The sequence below is a fragment of the Papaver somniferum genome, chromosome 1, assembly GCF_003573695.1.
Source record: "Papaver somniferum cultivar HN1 chromosome 1, ASM357369v1, whole genome shotgun sequence".
NCBI classification, from domain to species: Eukaryota; Viridiplantae; Streptophyta; class Magnoliopsida; order Ranunculales; family Papaveraceae; genus Papaver; species Papaver somniferum.
The window spans coordinates 160,733,070-160,754,724 of record NC_039358.1 but is presented as its reverse complement, the minus strand read 5'-3'; the positions used below and the strand labels follow the sequence as shown (position 1 = coordinate 160,754,724).

General features: G+C 37.0%; 1 protein-coding gene across 1 annotated transcript; it reads left to right on the top strand.

Annotated features, from left to right (window-relative positions):
* Positions 1 to 379: 379 nt before the first annotated feature.
* On the top strand, positions 380 to 2,086 carry LOC113352971. Its single transcript, XM_026596712.1, has 2 exons — positions 380 to 607; positions 1,052 to 2,086. Exons 1-2 carry the CDS (start codon positions 380 to 382, stop codon positions 2,084 to 2,086), a joined length of 1,263 nt encoding a protein of 420 aa, XP_026452497.1.
* Positions 2,087 to 21,655: the final 19,569 nt, after the last annotated feature.

The following is a 21,655-nucleotide window of genomic DNA, read 5'->3' as shown; positions in this document are numbered from 1 at the left end:
TGAAGAGAGGGCCAATGAGTGGTATCATATCATTCCCTCTAAAATAATCACCATCTGGGATGGCCTTGTAGAGGGTTTCATTAAGAAATTCTACCCACACCATAAGACTGTTGTTGTTCGACGGTCAATCCAAACCTTTAAGCAGAAAATAGGTGAGAGCTTACATGATTATATAGAAAGGTTTATTGAATTGTTATACCAATGCCCGCATCATGGCTTTGATAAAGACCACATGGCCCAAATCTTATATGAGGGCCTTGGTAGTGAAACCAGAATGCATGTAAAAACAATGAGTGGTGGAGAATTTACCCATCAAGACCCGGATGAATGTTTTGACGAGTTGGTAGAGTTAGCTGAGAAGACTCATAAATGGGATTCAATGAGGGAGCCTGAAATAACTAGGAACCCTATCCATAAGGTCAATAGAGTTGATAATGGGTCTGATATCCTTAGACGTCTAGAGGCCTTAGAGATGAACCATGGGTCCAACCAGACTATGAGCTGTAATAGTGAGCCCAGAACCTATCCATCTACCATTTGTGGTGATCAAAGTCATATTGGACCTCATTGTCCCTTGTTTTACCCAAGTGAAACTACCCGTGACCAGGTTAGTGTCCTACATGGTGGTATGAACTCCAAATATGAGGTTCGGCCCAAGTTTGACCCATACTCTAATACCTATAACCCTGGCTGGAGACATAACCCTAATTTCTCGTGGTCTAAAGGTAACCATCAAGATGGTCCATCTAGCAACCCACCACCAGGTTTCTCTAGGAACCAATCTCAAGTTCAAGAAGCGAGCCCAGTTGATAAAAAGGTGTCATCCATAGAGGAAAGTCTAAAGCTCTTTATTGACCGTAGTGTAATAAACCATGCCGAGTCTACCCAACATATTAACCTTTTAATTCAGAGGTTTGATAACCTTGGTCAGAAGTTCGATGACTTTGTCTCGACGAGTCAACGTAACCAACAAAACAGTGATCGAGCTATTGCCAACTTAGAGACTCAAATAATTCAACTATAGAACCGGTTAAATGATAGGGAGGACTAGACATTTCCTATCCAAACGACTCCAAACCCTAAAGGAGTTAACCAGGGTAATAGATCAGGTAGTTCTAACCACAATGAGCATACCAAAGCAGTTATCACCCTTAGGAGTGGTAAAACTCTAGAGAACTCAGTAGAACCACCCAAGGATAGTAGTCTGGCTGAAAATGAGACAGAGGTTGACCAAACTTCGTCTAAGGACCCTAATGGGCCTGAAAGTTCTAAGAGTCCAAGTGAGGAAGATATCCCTGAGAGAGTGTACATACCACCTGCACCATTTCCTCAGAGACTCGCTAAGAAAAAGCCTAATACATATGCTGAAATCCTAGACATCTTTAAGAAAGTTAAGGTCAACCTGCCCTTGTTAGATGCAATTAAACATGTACCGGCTATGGCCAAGTTCCTAAAAGAGATGTGCACCGTAAAGAGAGACGCGAGTGTCCATAAGAAGGCCTTTTTGACCCAATATATTAGTTCCATAATCTCACAAAAGTACCCAGTAAAATTTAAAGATCCTGGTTGTCCTACTGTCACATGTGTCATAGGTAAACAAACGATAGACAATGCTCTATTAGATCTTGGGGCTAGTGTGAATCTTTTACCTTTCTCGGTATATGAACAACTTGGACTAGGTAAGATGAAACCAACTAGGATAACACTACAGTTAGCCGATAGGTCAGTCAAAATACCACGTGGAATTATTGAAGTATTTTTGGTTCAGGTAGAAAACTTTATCTATCCAGTTGACTTTGTAATTTTAGACACTCAACCTGTCTCTAGTCAAGATCTCAATATCCCAATCATCCTAGGTCGTCCGTTTCTAGCCACTGCAAATGTTGTCATACATTGTCAAATTGTCCTAGTAGAATTTTCCTTTGGGAATCAGAAAATCTCAGTGAACGTTTTTAAGGCGTTACAAGCCCCACCGGACCCCGAACACTACGAGTCTATATGCATGATTGATTCTCTAGTTGAGAATACCTTTACCACCAATAGTGTTAGCGATCCTTTAGAGGCGTGCTTGGCCCACCTACTATGATGAGGATAGTCATTTTGAAGAAGTTAATGCGTTGTTAGATTTTGCGCCAGTAATGAATTATGGAAAATGGCAGCGTAAAACAGAACCTCTTCCACCGACCATAGATAAACCCCTCCCATCATCAGTTAAGGCACCCACCCTTAAATTAAAGTCGCTACCAGATACACTGAAATATGTATTCCTTAGTAATGATAATACTCTTCCTTCCATAATTGCCTCGGACTTAGAGCCCGATCAGGAAAGTAGACTAGTTAGTGTTCTCTGTGAGCACAAGACTGCAATAGGGTGGACTATAGCAGATTTGAAAGGAATTAGTCATGCTGATTGTATGCACGACATCTACCTAGAAGAAGGTGCCAAAACCTCAAGAGAAATGCAGAGACGTTTGAATCCTAATATGAAGGAAGTTGTTCGCACTGAGGTGCTGAAGTTTTTAGATGCGGGTATTATATACCCAATATCTGATAGTAAATGGGTCAGTCCTGTCCAGGTTGTCCAAAAGAAGTCTGGGATTACATTAGTTGCAAATGAAAACAATAAATTGATCCCCACCCGTGTTACCACCGGGTGGAGAGTTTGTATAGCCTACCGTAAGCTGAAATCAGCCTCTAGGCAAGACTACTTTCCTTTACCATTCATCGACCAGATGTTAGAAAGATTACCTGGCCATAACCATTATTTTTTTCTAGATGGATATTCCGGTTATAACCAAATCCCTATAGCCTTGGAGGACCAAGAGAAAACAACCTTCACATGTCCATTTGGTACTTTTGCTTACAAGCGTATGCCTTTTGGGTTGTGTAATGCACCCGCAACATTCCAACGTTGCATGCTAAGTATCTTTTCGGACATGGTTGAGCGATTTCTGGAGCTCTTTATGGATGATTTTTCGGTTTTTGGATCCTCCTTCGATGAATGTTTGCACCACCTTACACTAGTTCTAGAACGTTGTAAAGAAAAGAACTTAGTCCTTAATTGGGAAAAGTGTCATTTTATGGTAAAATCTGGAATAGTGTTAGTACATGTGGTGTCCTCTAAGGGAATAGAAGTTGGTAAAGCCAAGGTTGAACTAATTTCAAAATTAAGACCACCTAAGAATGTAACAGATGTTAGATCTTTCCTTGGTCATGCTGGATTTTATCGCTGTTTCATCAAAGACTTTAGAAAGATTTCTTTACCCCTATCGAACCTACTTGCTAAAGATACATCTTTTGTATTTGATGAAGCTTGTGTTGCAGCTTTTGAGAAGCTAAAATATTTGTTGACTTCTGCCCCTATCATCCAACCACCCGATTGGAACTCCCATTTGAACTCATGTGTGATGCGTCCGATTATGCGGTTGGTGCTGTCCTTGGCCAACGACGTGATAAAGCACCTAGTGTGATTTATTATGCCAGTAGGACCCTAAACGATGCCCAGTTGAATTACACTACCACTGAGAAAGAAATTTTAGCCATCGTTTTTGCCTTGGAGAAATTTAGATCATATCTCCTAGGGTCTAAGGTCATAGTATATTCTGATCATGCCGCTCTTAAATATATTCTTTCAAAGAAGGACTCAAAACCTAGGCTTATCATATGGGTATTACTTTTCCAAGAATTTACTCTAATATTCGTGATAAGAAAGGGTCTGAAAATGTAGTAGCTGACCATTTATCCCGTATACTCGATGAGACTAGAGATGATGAGAGACCAATCCATGATGTGTTCCTCGACGAATAACTACTTTCCATCTCTGAGTTACCCTGGTTTGCTGACATTGTTAATTATTTTGTAACTGGTCAAATGCCTGACCATTGGTCTAAACAGGATAGTGTTAAGTTCTTGTCTGAGGTTAAATACTTTTTCTGGGATGATTCATACTTATTCAAGTACTTCCCTGATCAGATCATCCGTCGTTGTATTCCTGACAACGAAATCTCCAGTGTCCTGACTTTTTGTCACTCTGGAGCTTGTGAGGGTCACTTTAGTTCTAAGAAAACAGCTGCGAAGGTTTTGCAATCTGGTCTTTATTGGCCAACTCTGTTTAAGGACTCCCACATATTTTTTCAAAGTTGTGAAAGATGTCAGAAATTAGGGAAGTTGACCCGACGTAATATGATGCCACTTAGTCCTATACTTATAATAGAAATATTTGATGTGTGGGGTATAGATTTTATGGGTCCTTTTGTCAATTCCAATGGAAACTTTTACATCTTATTAGCTGTTGACTATGTGTCTAAGTGGGTTGAAGCAACAGCTACCAAGACAAACGATCGCCATGTTGTGATCAAGTTTGTTAGAGACAATATTTTCTGTCGATTTGGTATGCCTAGAGCAATCATTAGTGATGGAGGATCCCATTTTTGTAACCGGTCTTTCGAGACGCTCATGAAGAAATACTCCATTACCCATAAGGTGTCTACACCTTACCACCCACAAACTTGTGGCGAAGTAGAAGTGTCTAATAGGCAGATCAAACAAATTTTAGAAATGACCATAAACCCTACCCGAAAAGATTGGTCTCTGCGCTTAGTAGAAGCCTTGTGGGCTTACCGAACCGCTTTTAAGACTCCACTATGGATGTCTCCATATAGACTTGTCTTCGGTAAAGCCTGCCACTTGCCTGTAGAATTAGAACACCGAGCTTATTGAGACATTAAACGGCTAAACTTTGACCTACCTACTGCTGGTGATAACCGTAGACTTCAACTCAATGAGTTAGAAGAAATTCGCAATGATTCTTACCAAAATGCGAAAATTTACAAGGAGAAAACCAAAGTTTTTCACGACAAATCGTTTCTTCAAAATTCGTTTACACCAGTACAGAAAGTTCTCTTGTATAATTCTCGCCTTCACCTTTTTCCTGGTAAGCTTAGATCTCGTTGGACTGGCCCATTCTATGTCAAGATCGTGTATCCACACGGAGCTGTTGAGGTTACGCACCATGATATTGGAGAGACTTTTAAAGTCAACGGTCAGCGGTTGAGACCATTTATTGAATTGACCAACCCTGAAGTGGAAAATACAAATTTATAGGATCCCGTTTATCACGACTAATTTTCTGCAGGTACAGTCAAGTCTGGATGAAGACATTAAATTTAGCTCTTTATGGGAGGCAACCCATCTTTGTGGTACATGGTCCTGGTAACATCTTTCCCTATCTCTTTTCTTTTGATCAGCATTTCTCTTTGTTCATGAATTCATATTTTTATATTTGGAACATCGAGGGCTATGTTCAATTTAGGTTTGGGGGTAAGGGAGAAAATTTTGAGTTGTACCAAGAATCTCCAACATTTAGAGACACATAGTATTCTTTTAGCTAAGTTTACATACTGTTTCTCACCGAAAAGATAGAAATTGGAATTGCTAGGGATAACATTCTATTGAGACATTAGAGAAAAAGACATTGAGATCTTTGACATTCAGGAGAGAGCATGTTCCTTTTAGAGGGTAACCGTGATGGACCTAACCATCCATGATGGGAAGACAATTAGGTCAGAAGGAAATGCCAGAAAGACAAAGCAACCTCCCATGTAGTCTTGGTTACTGGATTACGACTCTCTTTCAGTAGAACTTATCATCATCAACAAGCGGAGCGACATCAAAATCTATGAAGTAAGCTGAAGACGTTTAAGGTTTATAAGAAACAATAAAAAAAGCATAATTCAAAATCAAAGTTGAAGACTTAGAGCAAAGAAAATAAAACGATGTAAGTTGTTGAAGTTCATGATACCAAGATATTTCAAGTTACGAAGATCCAAGTGCTAAAGTCCCTGTCTCATGGCCATGTAAATATTAGTCTTGCTATTACTGTATATTAAAAAAAATGAAAATGAAAATATATATATATATATATATATATATATATATATATATATATATACATAAAATTACATTTAAATTTTGTTGTTGGTTTATTCAATAAGGCCATAGGGAATTTGAAATCCATAAGGAAGTTTCAAGCAAGAAATCGAAGAGAGGAGTTAATTGTCAAGGTTCTACAAAGTTCAAGAGTTTACATCAACAGTTGAAGCCGAGAATTTCTACTCATCACTATGAGAGAGTCAAACAGAGATGCATATTGGTTGCTCTGTTAGTCCGCTTTCCATCTGGCACAAGATCTTTCTAGCACTGGTTCAACTCATCACACGTGATTTGTCCAGCTGTATAGCAGATGTCCCTCTCATCTTTATCTCTCTCCTAATATTATTCAGCTGTAAAGCGGATGCATCTTACAATGTTTATCTAGCTGTATAGCGGATATCTCTTTATCTAGCAGTATTGCGGATGTGTATCCCCTTTTCCTATTCAGCTTTAGAGAGGATAAATTTAATATCTCTGGCATTCTAGTTACTTGGAGATAGGTTGAGAAACGTTATGTCCTCATAGCTCTTTGGATACTTGTGACTAATCAGAGTTGGAGTAAAGATTTTGTGGGTACACCTCTGGTAAACCCTCCCGAGAAATGCTTATTTTTTCTCGAGGACTAGAAAAATGTAGGTTTGGAGGTATTTGATGAGTGTGTAAACACTTCATTTTTACTTCTAAAAGTTATATTTATTAGTTCTTTATTTTGTACAAATTTGATAATTTTATTCGGTTTTGCAGTTTTTAATAAATAAGATCGGTTGGACCAAAGATGGACTAAATATGGAACGTTGTGTGTGAAATAGAAGAATATCGGAAACAACTCTCCGTCGCTATCTCAAAAATCTCCAACATTTTGAGTGGGCAGACAATCAAGTCAAAATCAGTCAAGGTGCTACAATTTCGTAGTTTGCAGTTCGTGTACATGGCGTGAAGAATGGTTCGTCGGCCCACTAGCATTTTGGGGTTAAACATAGATTTGCAACATAAATCTAACTAGATGATAATTGAATCTAAAATCTCAATTCTCATTCATTCTGACCCCATAAAAATCTGATATGGACAAATATGGTGAGAGTATTGCAAAATACAGCTCTCTTATTAACTCTGGCCCACACCAATTAACTCTTAACATAATCTTACACCACACTTACACCTTCAACCTAATCCACTACGACCTTCCATCAAAATTAACCGTCTATAGTCACGAATCCCACTTCTCCACCACTTCCTTATTATCGTAAAGAGGAAAAAATAATTCTTTTGCATCTTCATCCTCCAGATGTTTCTGAATCAGTTCACACATGAAAGTAGAATTTCAGTTCGTACTGAGGTTGGTTTGATTTTTACAATTTTAGTTTAGATTTAGATTTTCTGTTCCATTCTATTAATGTTATTGTGCGTTTTTTCACAAATTTTCAACTGATATGGATAGTTCAATTGACACCTTCTACTGCAGGTATTAGAAAAGGGATTACATCTATCAGAGTTTCGAAGGGAGCTCCAAAAGTATTGTTAAACTGAATCAAAAGCACTGTGCTTCTTACAACATTTGATATACTTCCGGTAGTACTGTGTGTGTTCATTCACTCTTTCTTTTCCAAGTTTAATTTGGCTCCAAAAAACTTATAGAGATTAATCTATCAAAATTTTGATTTCAAGTTGAGCACTCGGAGCATTACCAATTGTTGGTAATTTTCAAAGAGCAAACCTAACGCACTTTAGCTGTTTGTTAAAATTCCAAGCAAAATTCCATTATAAATTCCAATGTTTTGCAATAACCTTGAGGCTAAGATTCGGGTAATTCAAATTTTTCTTTTTTTCGCTTTGCAAGGTGGAAAAAGTTATGGATGTTTCAGTGATGAATTGGATGTACCCACCTAGATGAATTATTGCTGAAAATTACAAAGTTGCATGAAGGTTGTCAACTACAGTACAACAGAAGGTAGTCTTCTACCTCACTCTCTTCCATGCTGTAGTTGACAACCTTCATGCTGCTTTGGTACTAACATTGTGGTTGCTAAATGCAGAGATTGATCCATTTGAAGAAATGCTTGCAATATTAAGGAAAAATCAATCTTTACACCAGGTTACTTTTGCATTTAAATCTCTAATATATTCACTCAGGTGCATCCTATAAGAACTCATACTTTAAAATTTTTGAATGGGTTTTAGTTTACATGAATAACAGGTAGTGATGGAACTGTGCTTTGCACAGAATTTATTAATGCATTTTTTGCAATTTTATTGGTAGTGATGGAAAATTCATAAGCATATTACTTTTCATTTCCCGTATGGATTTAACGCCCTAAGGAGCTATGAATTTTCAGCTTAATTTATGCATGTTTATTTTTATTTTTTTTGTTTTTTCATGGTGACCAATTTTCTTATTTCGTTAGGATTTATTAGGATTTAATATCCTACCAACAGTTGCTTATAACGGGATCCCTATAACTTATTGATTATACTACCAGCAGTTTCTTATAACCAAGGTAGGATTTAATATCCTTTCCTTAAGAAAGTTGTTGTGTTGTTACTGCATTAGTATCTTTAATTCTAAAATTTGTTGCCTTACTTCAGAAATCAACTCCAGCCACCTACATTCCTACTCATAACTGGACTCTTCCACCACCAAACCAAGGTAGAAACGAGATCCCTGTAACTTATTAAAATTCTACCACTAGCAGTTGCTTATAGAAGGAATTCGTTTCTTAGGAATGGTTTTTATGAATGCGTGTTGTTAAGATTGTGAACTAAAATGGATGTTCCTTCTTGTTAATGAAAATAAAAAATCTTTATACATGCACTGTACTTGAGATAATGACTTAAAGATTCAGTGTGTATGGTTTGTGCTGTTTCAGTTTAGATTGCTATGGAAGTATTAGCATACTAACAGTGATCATTGACTATAGAGTTTTTACTTGAGTGACTGTTAGACAACGAGAACTTTAGAAATGGTCACACTACATGTTTGGTTGTATATTATGTAAGTCTCCTACATTAAGCATTATGATGCTCCCGTTTTGAGACACTTAATGATGTTGTGAATTTTTTTTTTGTATGCCTGATGTTGTGAAGACTTGAAGTTAGTGGTTTGATAACATTCCATTATGTGCGGGATTGTTTTCATAATTAACGCTTTCATAGACACAAGACATTAAATATTGCACGGGTGGAGAAGGATACTGCAGCTAAACTCAAACAAGCCAGTGACATTGATCATTGTGCTGAGCTAATGTACTTTTCTCGGTATTGATTAGGCTGTTATAATTTGCTCCAAATTAAGATACTATGATTTGACTGTTGTTGTTTGATTTAGCATGACTATGCTTACAACTTAAATATTGGCCAACAAAAAGATCGCCGATGCTAAACCTGCAAAGGACTTTGAAGGGTTAAAAGAGTTTTAATACTGTTGCTGAAAGGGAGGTACAATGCCGCTTATGTGAATAAATCAGTTCATTTCAGCTGGGTTTATCTCTCCCAGTATGACCCTCAATTTTTTAGATTTTTCTTCCAATGTAAGTTGATTAAATGGTGCAACAAAGGGTGGAAATGAGTATATTAATACCAAAATATTTCTAATCCATTACTCTTGCTCCGTTATTCTTAAACTAATTTCTTTTTCAACGGTCAATATGTTGTTGTAATAGTTTTGCATCAATTTTCTCTGATTTGTAGCAAAGAGGAAGGCAACATTAGACACTCACGGAATGAAAAACATGGATACACATTCATTAAAGAAATTACATATTACTAAAAAGCAGAGCATACCACATAGTGTGGAACCCGGTGTGTAGCACGGGTTACTTTCTAGTAAATAAATAAATAAATAAATCTAAATGGAAGGAATATTTATTTCCTTGTTTTGCAGCAAGCAACGTGGGCATACCTAGTTATTATGGCATCTTGGAGTAGAAATGAAAAGTTAAGTGGGAAATGGAGTTGGTGGGTGTCAACACCATAGTCAAGAGAGTGGAAGAAACGTGCTTGCATGGTGAGAATGAAGATAGTGATCGGTAATCTCCTTCTTCGTGTGTCTAGTGCATGTTGTCCCCGTTTGGAAGGAAATCATTAACTAACTTGGCAGATACTTACCTTGCATGCGATATTTCGAGGATTAATGCATATTTTTTATGCATGGAAAGTATTGGAGGCAGTTGGATATAAATGGGGGAGCCGATATTAATTTGGGGGAGCTTGGATTTTTATTATTGGTCCAGAGAACTTTGCATTCCGTTTTATTAATTTTGGCTCTTCAGTTTATTGTTTGGTGTAATCGAAAGGGAAGAAACAAGAAATTGTGAACAAATCCGCAAACTCTGTAAGTCCTTTTGAGTTGAATAAAAATGAATTTCATGATTTTTTGTGTGTCTTTTCTTTTGGTTATGAGTAGCTAAATTTTTATCTAGGATTAGAGAGGAAGTCTTACTGTGCATGCTAATATATGGTGTGACTATTTTCTATAACTATTCTTCTTGGTCCTTATTTCTTGATTTGTCACGATAATGATTTTTTTCATGTGTCCTATAATGCTTAAATAGTGTCTTATATATTCTTTGTTAGAGGCTATCATTATATAGTGAAGATATTGTTAACTCTTTGAGAAAAACAATTGTTTGAAAAGATTTATATTTCGAGACGTATTATTTGTCCTAAATCGTCTCGTGTAATTTTGGGAGAGTGTTATAGGAAATAGTTACAAACATTTAGTATGTGTAGTAGTGATGGAATCTTGATATCCTAAACTCTTTTAATTGAAAATAAGAATCATTTTTAGCAATTTTTGTCTAGTAATTTTTTTTAATTAGTCTTAAAACCGAATCCTAAAAAAAGAGAGTCCGAGAATCGAATCCTTACTTCCACTGTAAAAACTACATCATTTAGAATATATAATCTTGAATGGGTATAAACATTGTATGTGAACTCATACTTGTGTAAGTCCAAAATCCTTGATCCAAAGTATGCGTACTTTACTGGTTTAGGATGTCCGGAAGCTAAGTCCGCATACCCGTACGCGTAGTGCCGGAAGTTCACATCCCGTGAATTTCTGCTGGAGTTTGTGAACTGAAAACAAGCTCAGTCCGGGTACTTAAGTATGCGTACCAGTATGCATACTTGAGTGGGTTATTTTCTAAAAACGGTTTATTCGTGAACTAAAACATTTATGAATTAAGGAATGCAATCTATGCAAACCGTGGCTATAATGTTCATGAAGCGATTCGAGTGAATCAAAATCATTTTTGCTTCAATTGTGTCTTATATACTTCTATGAGACTAAGCAATTTAACAACTCTCTAACTAGTTCTTTTGAGTCATTTGACCTACTTATGGTGAAGATGAATAAGGTTGATATGAAAGTGGTTATATGGCTAACCATTGGTTAACTGTTGTTGAACCAACTAAGTTTACACGTTTAGGTACGGTTACTCAAACCTAAATGAAGTTACATTTCATTTGTGTATAATAAGCTAAGTTATATCTAACGGTTGAAAGATATTAGCTTGAATCTAATCAGGTTTTCATCTAACGGTGAATATCGAATGCTTTGTTACCAAGGTAACTTAGATTGCAAACCCTGATTTGGAGACTATATAAAGGAGAACTCTAGCAACTGAGAAATCTAATCCCCACACCTCATGTGTGATACTAGTTGTATAAGATAGAGTCTATTCTCCTTTAACCTTAGGTTTCTACCGAGACCCTATAGGTTAACGACTTGAAGACTTCATTGGGATTGTGAAGCCAGACCCAGTTATTTTCTCTGTAGTTGTGTGACCTGATCTTGCTGTTTCTATCGTATTTTAGTACAATCGAAAGATTGGCTTGAGATTGATTTCTCCGATAGGCAAGATAGAAAAGTAGTCACAAACATCTTCGTCTTACCGTTTTTGATTCCACAATATCTTCTTTCACTAGTCGATTAAGATTATTGTGAGGTGATTGATATTTCTAGGTTGTTCTTCGGGAATATAAGTCCGATATATCAATTGGTTCTTGTTCACCTTGATTTATCAAAAAACGGAACAAAACTCGTAGGTATTTCTGTGAGTGACAGATTTATCTATTCCTGTAGACTTTTCTGTGTGATACAGATTTGTTTATTAAAGTCTTCGAATTTGGGTCGTAGAAACTCTTAGTTGTGGGTGAGATCAGCTAAGGGAATCAAGTGCGTAGTATTCTGTTGGGATCAGAGACGTAATGAGCGCAAATGTACCTTGGATCAGTGTGAGATTGATTTGGGTTCAACTACAGTCCAGGCCGAAGTTAGTTTGTAATAGGCTAGTGTCTGTAGCGGCTTAATACATTGTGTGTTCAATCTGGACTAGGTCCCAGGATTCCTCTGCATTTGCGGTTTCCTCGTTAACAAAAATTCTGGTGTCTGTGTTATTTTTTTTCCGCATTATATTTTGTTATATAATTGAAATATCACATGTTGTGCATTGTATCGATCAATTGGTAAATCCAACCTTTGGTTGTTGATTGAAATTGATTGATCCTCGAACATTGGTCTTTAGTACCGTTCAAGTTATTTTCTCTTGTATTCAATTAGGATCGTTGGTTTCTATTTGCTTGAGTAAGGATTGAATCGAGAAATTGAGATATAACTCTTTGATATACTTTTTAATATTGAGTCTGACTGTCTAGTTGATTCTCTTAAAAGTATATTGGAGTTAGTCCATACAGATTGCTAACAGAAATATTGGGTGAGGTTGTTAGACCCATACTTTTTCATTTATACATGATTAGATTCAAGCTAATATCTTTCAACCATTAGATCGAACTTTGCTTGTTATACACAAACGAAATGTAACTTCGTTTAGGTTTGAGTAACCGTACCTAAACGTGTACACCTAGTTGGTTCAACAATAGTTAACCAATGGTTAGTCATATGAGCACTTTCATATCAACCTTATTCATCTTCTCCATAACTAGTTCAAATGACTCAAATGAACTAGTTAGAGAGTTTTTCAATTGCTTAGATCTCATAGAAGTATACATGACACAATCGAATCAAAACCGGTTTTGATTCACTCGAATCGAATCATGAACATTATAGCCACGGTTTGCAAAGATTGCATTCCTTAATATATATAAATGTTTTAGTTCATGAACAAACCGATTTTAGAAAGTAACCTACCTAAGTATGCGAACAGGTACACGTACTTAAGTAACCGGATTGAGTTTGTTTTCACTTCCAAACTCTAGAAGAAATTCACGGAATTGAACTTTCCGCCAGTACGCATACGGGTACGCATACTTTTCAGGATTTCCAACAACCGCCAGTACGCGTAAGGGTACGCATTCTTTGGGTTCCCGGTTTTGGACTTTTACACAAATGTGAAAACACACTATGCTTATATCCAAAGATGGTTACATGTTCTAAACTCTCATTTCAATCACTGAAACTTTCTTAGAGGGTGTTATATATTTGTTATTCACAAACTATTTTTCATCAAAGCGATTTTCAAGTTATTGAAATATTCAGGATGACTTTCGTCACGAGTAAAGATGAACTTGGCCAAAGCGAAAGCTTACCAACACATATTTCGAGAAATAGATAAGCGAGATAAACTCGTCTCAAAATAGAAAATGTGTATAATCGAAGTCTATATATCAATACGACTTTTGTCTCAAGATAGGAGATAGAATAGATAAATTTTGAATGATAGATAAGTTCAAGTCTCCACATACCTTTTTGTCGATGAAGTTCCACCAGTTGCTTGAGTAGTTCTTCGTCTTTGCATGATGAACGTCGTGGAGTCTAGAACTCAACTACACTTACTATCCTATTCCGAGACTTAGCTATAAGTAAACAATAAATAAAGACTTATAGTTTTGACAACTAAACTTGATAAACAAGCTTGAGATAGCAACGTTTGCGAGTTCGAACGAGCAGTGCTCTAACAATCTCCCCCTTTGTCAATTTTAGTGACAAAACTATCAATACATATGGAATACAAAATAAATAGACTTTGCAGCTTCTCATCCACATGCTTAATCTGCTTGGTTCTTCAACATTACTCGGAATCTTCGTCACTTCCAAGTACTCCAATGATTCCAAAGATATTCAATTAAGTATCATCGTTGTTGAAGATCCGTAGTCATAACAATGAGAAAACAATAGCTCTCAATCATTGTTACACAGTACCATAGTATTATTACACATCATCAAAGTTCAATTGTACCACAACTTCGACAACAATACTATGGTGATATGTATCACTCCCCCTTAGTCAATACTTCTTCTCACATGAAAACCACTCCCCCTTACATAATGATCGAAAACCATATGTATTTGTAGTGTGAACTACACAACATTAATTCCCCCCCCCCCCCCCCCTCCTTTTTCAATAAAATTGGCAAAGGTACGAAAACTAGTGGGATCCTAATGAAATTTCATAGAGACACTTCATGAAAAAAAGAAAGCACATATCAACTTTTTAGATGCAATCATGTAGCCGAAACTAAATGCATTCATCAAGGAGTTTATGAAGATACAAGATAACCCCTATAATATTCCACAGCCGCACTCCCCACAAAGATTTGACAATTAAGCACAAGTTCAATTATGAACTCTCCCCCATAAAATGTCATTCCCGAAAGAAAAACAAGAGCGACCTTACTTTCACAAGAAAAGAAGGATTTATTTGGATATATTAAAAAAAATCACATGAAACATGAATTTGTATCCAAAAAACTCAATTAAATTAACCATGAGAGAACCTATGATTAATTTAATCGGAAATCCTCACATAAGAGTGTTAGAGCATAGCTCGGTGAACCTCGCATGCGTTGCTATCTCAAGCATGTTTGTCAATGTTAGTGATCAAAACTATAAGTCTTGATTTCTAGCCTACACAGCTAAGTCCCGGACTAGGATATAAAAGTGTAGTTTAGCTCAAGGACTTCATGGCGATTCATCATACAATGACGAAGATCTATACAAGGAACCGTGGAACTTCATCAACAAAAAGGTATGTCGAGACTTGAACTTATCTATCACTCAAAAGTCTATCTCTTCTATCTCCTACTTCTTATGAGACAAAAGTCGCATGCTATATAGACTAGATCATACAAATTTGAAATTTCGAGCTGAGCATTTATTGCTTATCTTTTATCTCGAAATCGTGTATTGGTAAGGCGTTTCGCTTTGATTAAGTTTATCTTCACCTAGTGACGAAAGTCATGAAAAGTTTCAATCACTTTGAGAATTGCTCTGACGTGATCGGTCTGTGAATAACGGATACAAAGCGTCCTCTGAGAATATCTCAATGATTGTGGAATTGGCCTGCCAAGTATTCCTTGAACCGAAGTTTTCGAACTTTGTTGATCAAGAGAAATCGGGAGGATTGTGGAATTGGCCTGCCAAGTCCGCGAACTGTCGGAAGTTCTCGACCGAGGATTTCTGCTGGGATTTTCCAAATACTCGTTTGTGTGCTTAGTCCGCGAACTCATTCTGCGAACCCAGTCCGTGAACTGGCGGAAGTTCTCTTTCCGAGAATTTCTGCTGAGTTTGGAAAACTCAACCGATTAACTTAAGTCCGCGAACTTGTTTGTGAACTTAAGAGGTTATGATCTAAAGATGTTCTCTAAACATGAAACATTAAATTACTAAGGAATGCTTTATGAAAATAGTGGCTATAATGTTCATGAGCCGATTCAATCGAATCGAATCATCTTTGCTTCAATTATGTCTTGTGTAGTTACATAAGATCTCATAGCAATTGAACAACTCTGTAACTAGTTCATTTGAGTCAATTGAACTAGTCATGGTGAAGATGAACAAGGTTAATATGAAATGCTCATATGGTTAACCTTTTGGGTTACTATGTTAAACCAACATACACGTACACGTTTGGGCATGGTTTTCACGAACCCAGTAAACGTCTACCCAAGTGTGTGTGATAAGCTAAGTTTTCGATCTAACGGTTGAGAAATATTAGCTTGAATCTAAATCAGGTTTTCATCTAACGGTGAATATGGATTGCTTTGTAACTAATGCAAAACCCTGATTTGAAGGCTATATAAAGGAGACATCTAGCATTGTGCAAAACTAATCCCCACACGTTTGTGTGCTACTAGTGCGCCCGCTAGAGTCGATCTCTATTAACCTTTGATTTTCTTCTCTAAAATCAGGTTAACGACTTAAAGACTTCATTGGGATTGTGAAGCCAGACCGATACTACTTTATCGTAGTTGTGTGATCTGATCTTGCATCTTCTATCGTACGAGTACAATCGATTGATTGGCTTGATATCGTGAGAGTTCTCCGATAAGCAAGATAAAGAAGTCACAAAAATATTCGTCTCACTGTTTGTGATTCCTCGACAATCCTCTTGAGTAGTCAGGAAGGATTGTAGAGAGGTGATTGATTAATCTAGGCTGTTCTTCGGGAATATAAGACCGGATTATCAATTGGTTCCTGTTACCTTGATTTTATATCTAAAGACGGAACAAAACCTAGGGTTTATCTGTGAGAGACATATTTATCCATTTATAGACTTTTCTGTGTGAGACAGATCTGTTTATTATCAAGTCTATGATATTGGGTTACAGCAACTCTTGGTTGTGGGTGAGATCAGCTAAGGGAATCAAGTGAGTAGTATCCTGCTGGGATCAAAGGCGTAGGAGTACAACTGTACCTTGGATCGATGGGAGACTGATTGGGGTTCAACTATAGTCCAGTCCGAAGTTAGTTTGTAGTAGGCTAGTGTCTGTAGCGGCTTAATACAGTGTGTATTCAACCTGGACTAGGTCCCGGGGTTTTTCTGCATTTGCGATTTCCTCGTTAACAAAATTTCTGGTGTCTGTGTTATTTCTTTTCCGCATTATATATTATATAATTAAAATAATACAGTTTGTGCGTTAAGATCATCAACTTCTCTAATCCAACTTTTGGTTTTTTATTATAGTTGATTGATCCTTGGGTATTGGTCTTTGGTACCGTCCAAGTTATCTCTCTTTGATAAAGACTCACAGATTTCTATTTTCTTGAGTAAAGATCAAATCGAGAGATTGAGATATAAACTCTTTGATATATCTTTTTATTGATTGAGTCTGACTTTCTAGTTGATTCTCATAAAAAGTATATTGAAGTTTGTCCATACAGATTGCTAAGCAAAATATTGGGTGGTGTTGTTAGACCCCCGTTTTTTCAATTGGTATCATAGCAGGCAAACACGTTTAAGACCTCATAAGTATGTGTTTGTAGCGATCTGATTATGGACGAGTCTAACGTACCAGTTCAGAAATTACCAGATGATTCTAAAAGCTTGGATTCACCTGAGAGAACTGTCACATCTAAGTCAATATCCAAACATTCTCTTGATGTAAAAACTGTTGATTGGGAAACTCTCCTAGAAGAACAGTTGGATGAACTTTCTGATGAAGGTGATTCAGATATTGATAGAGATGTTGATGAGGAAGTCTCAGAGTATGTTAAGTTTTTGGATTCGTGGAATATGAAGAAGATTACAACTTCTCATGTCACACCTCTTCTGACTCCTCTCTGTCAAGAAAACAAAAAATTGAGAAGATGTTACGCAGGTGTTTATTTTTCGAATCGTTCTACCGAATCGATCCTCAAGGATTCCGAGGAAAACCTACGTATGAAGTCACTTGAATGTGATAATCTTTATCAAAAGTACCTTCTGTTAGAAGAGAAACTTGCAGAATCTGAAGCAAGGTTTAACTCCCAGCAAACAAGTTTTGACGACAGAGAAAGCGCTTATCTCACTCGAGAAAAACGCCTTGAGGCTGATTTAGCCGTTGTTCTTGATAAAATCAAGATGTTGGAAGATGACTTGAAAAAGTTCAGCACTAGTTCAAGCAAATTAACCACTATGCTAGGAGCAAGTAAAAATCATCGTGATACACGAGGATTGGGCTATAAGGGAATAGATGCTCCAAGTACTAGCAAAGAGGTAAAATTTGTCAAGGCTAGTGATTCTTCTCAACAAAAGGTTTCCACTGATGGCAAAAGTGAAATACCTTCTCCGGCAGTTAAGGTTCAAAAGATAAAAGTTTATCAACCTCCAAAGTTAGCACACACGGATCGAGGTAAGAACATTCCTTATGTTTGCCACTATTATGGAATAAAGGTCACCTGGAAAGGAGATGTCGTTTCCGTATAAGAAATGAGAAACTTCATGATGTTCTTGTTTTGGCATCAAAAGAAGTTGTGAAACCAATATCATACGTTAAGACTGATCCTCTTAACGTTACAGGGTGTAATTCTCCAACATTTAGGCAAAGGAATCAGTGCTATGATAGACCTATATTTGCCTATAAACGTCGTACGAATCCTTTTCATAATCATAATGGTTATCAAAAGGATAACTTCATAAAGACGAAGACAATATCCGATGCTCCCAATTGGAGAAAGACTAACTTCCAAAAGATCAGTCAATCCAATTCTCTTCCAAGAATTCTAGAAGAGAATGATGGGAAGAAGGTTCTGACTGTTCCTAAACGCACTCAGAAGTGGATACCGAAGAAAGACAATGATGTTTTGAGTGTGAAAAGGAATGATCTTCCAGAAAACTCCATGACTATGGAAAAGACAGTATCCATGATGTTGGAACTTAACAAGTCTTTTGGAAAAATGGAATTGGATTTGAAAGGTTCTAAAAGTGATCTCTTTCATGATAATCCAAAGGTCACTTGTGGTGAGCAAGACCTTGTTCACCACAACGCAACTTGATTGTGTTGGAAGTGCATCCTCACCAAGGAATGCCATGCTTTGTATACGGTGAGGGAAGCACAAGAATTGGGGCACACAGATTATGTTCGGTAAGGCGGTAGAATTCGATTGGATTCATCTAAAAAGGTATGTCTATAAACTTGAGCAAGATTTGTACTTTTATTTGCTTAGAATACTTATAATAATCTTGCTTATCGTTCATTTCTACCTAACTTGATCTGTATTTAAGGTTCTTAAATGTTTAAGTTTGAAAATAATAGTTCGGGATGTTTGGACTACATGGTACACATACCAAGTATGCATAACAACATTTAAAATCAAAATCCAGGGGTTTAAGTTCGCAAACCCGTATGCATACTTACGTCGATATTCGGTAAATTTGTTTTAGCCGTAACTTCTTCGTCCGAACTCGGATTTACCTCATTATTTTTGCATTCTCTTCCTTATTGAATTACCTTCAAAATGGAGATGAGAATTGTTGAATTTGTATGAGTTAATATTGGTCTTTGTTCTGTCTCTTGTTTTTTAGTGTTTGCTCTGTTTCGTTGCACTTGTTCTATTCTCTTGGACTTGGGCACTGAGATTCTTGGAGAAATCCTATTCTAAGCTATTTTGTGGCTGTTACAAGAGTGATGTTGGTGAATCACAAAGAAGGAAGTTCGAGAAAGGGGGAGATTGTTAGAGCATAGCTCGGTCAACCTCGCATGCGTTGCTATCTCAAGCATGTTTGTCAATGTTAGTGATTAAAACTATAAGTCTTGATTTCTAGCCTACATAGATAAGTCTCGGACTAGGATAGAAAAGTGTAGTTGATCTCAAGGACTTCATGGCGATTCATCATACAACGACGAAGATCTATACAAGGAACCGTGTAACTTCATCAACAAAAAGGTATGTGGAGACTTGAACTTATCTGTCACTCAAAAGTCTATCTCTTCTATCTCCTACTTCTTATGAGACAAAAGTCGTAGGCTATATAGACTAGATCATACACATTTGACATTTCGAGCTGAGCGTTTATTGCTTATCTTTTATCTCGAAATCGTGTGTTGGTAAAGCGTTTCGCTTTGATCAAGTTTATCTTCACCTAGTGACGAAAGTCATGAAAAGTTTCAATCACTTTGAGAATTGCTCTGACGTGAATTGGTCTGTGAATAACGGCTACATAGTGTCCTCTGAGAATGTCTTAATGCTTGAAATGAGAGTTTAGATTACATAACCATGTATTCCTTGAACCGAAGTTTTAGAACTTTGTTGATCAAGAAAAATCGGGACGATTGTGGAATTGGATTGCCAAGTCCGCGAACTGTCGGAAGTTCTCGACCGATAATTTCTGCTGGGATTTTCCAAATACTCGTTTGTGTGCTTAGTCCGCGAACCCGTTCCGCGAACTGGTGGAAGTTCTCTTTCCGAGAATTTCTGCTGAGTTTGGAAAACTCAACCGATTAACTTAAGTCCACGAACTTGTTTGTTAAATTAAGAGGTTATGATCTAAAGATGTGCTCTGAACATGAAACATTAAACTACTAAGGAATGCTTTATACAAACCGTGGCTATAATGTTCATGAGCCAATTCAATCGAATCGAATCATCTTTGCTTCAATTGTGTCTTGTGTAGTTACATAAGATCTCATAGCAATTGAACAACTATGTAACTAGTTCATTTGAGTCAATTGAACTAGTTACGGTGAAGAAGAACAAGGTTAATATGAAATGCTCATATGGTTAACCTTTTGGGTTACTATGTTAAACCAACATACACGTACACGTTTGGGCATGGTTTTCACGAACCCAGTAAACGTCTACCCAAGTGTGTGTGACAATCTAAGTTTTCGATCTAACGGTTGAGAAATATTAGCTTGAATCTATATCAGGTTTTCATCTAACGGTGAATATGGATTGCTTTATAACTAAGGCAAAACCCTGATTTGAAGGCTATATAAAGGAGACATCTTGCATTGTGCAAAACTAATCCCCACACGTCTGTGTGCTACTAGTGCGCCCGCTAGAGTCGATCTCCATTAACCTTTGATTTTCTTCTCTAAAATCAGGTTAACGACTTAAAAACTTCATTGGGATTGTGAAGCTAGACCGATACTACTTTATCATAGTTGTGTGATCTGATCTTGCATCTTCTATCATACGAGTATAATCGATTGATTAGCTTGAGATCGTGAGAGTTCTCCGATAGGCAAGATAAAGAAGTCACAAACATATTTGTCTCACTGTTTGTGATTCCTCGACAATCCGCTTGTGTAGTCATGAAGGATTGTAGAGAGGTGATTGATTAATCTAGGCTGTTCTTCGGGAATATAAGACCGGATTATCAATTGGTTCATGTTACCTTGATTTTATATCTAAATACGGAACAAAACCTAGGGTTTATCTGTGGGAGACAAATTTATCCTTTTATAGACTTTTCTATGGGAAACAGATCTGTTTATTATCAAGTCTGTGATTTTGGGTTACATCAACTCTTGGTTGTGGGTGAGATCAGCTGAGGGAATCAAGTGCGTAGTATCCTGCTGGTATCAGAGGCGTAGGAGTACAACTGTACCTTGGATCGGTGGGAGACTGATTGGGGTTCAACTATAGTCCAGTCCGAAGTTAGTTTGCAGTAGGCTAGTGTCTGCAGCGGCTTAATATAGTGTGTATTCAATCTGGACTAGGTCCCGGGGTTTTTCTGCATTTGCGGTTTCCTCGTTAACAAAATTTCTTGTGTATGTGTTATTTCTTTTCCGCATTATATTTTATATAATTGAATAATACAGGTTGTGCATTAAGATCATCAACTTCTCTAATCCAAATTTTGGTTGTTGATTGTAGTTGATTGATCCTTGGATATTGGTCTTTGGTACCGTCCAAGTTATCTCTCTTTGATAAAGACTCGCAGATTTCTATTTTCTTGAGTAAAGATTAAATCGAGAGATTGAGATATAAACTCTTTGATATATCTTTTTATTGATTGAGTCTGACTGTTTAGTTGATTCTCATAAAAAGTATATTGAAGTTTGT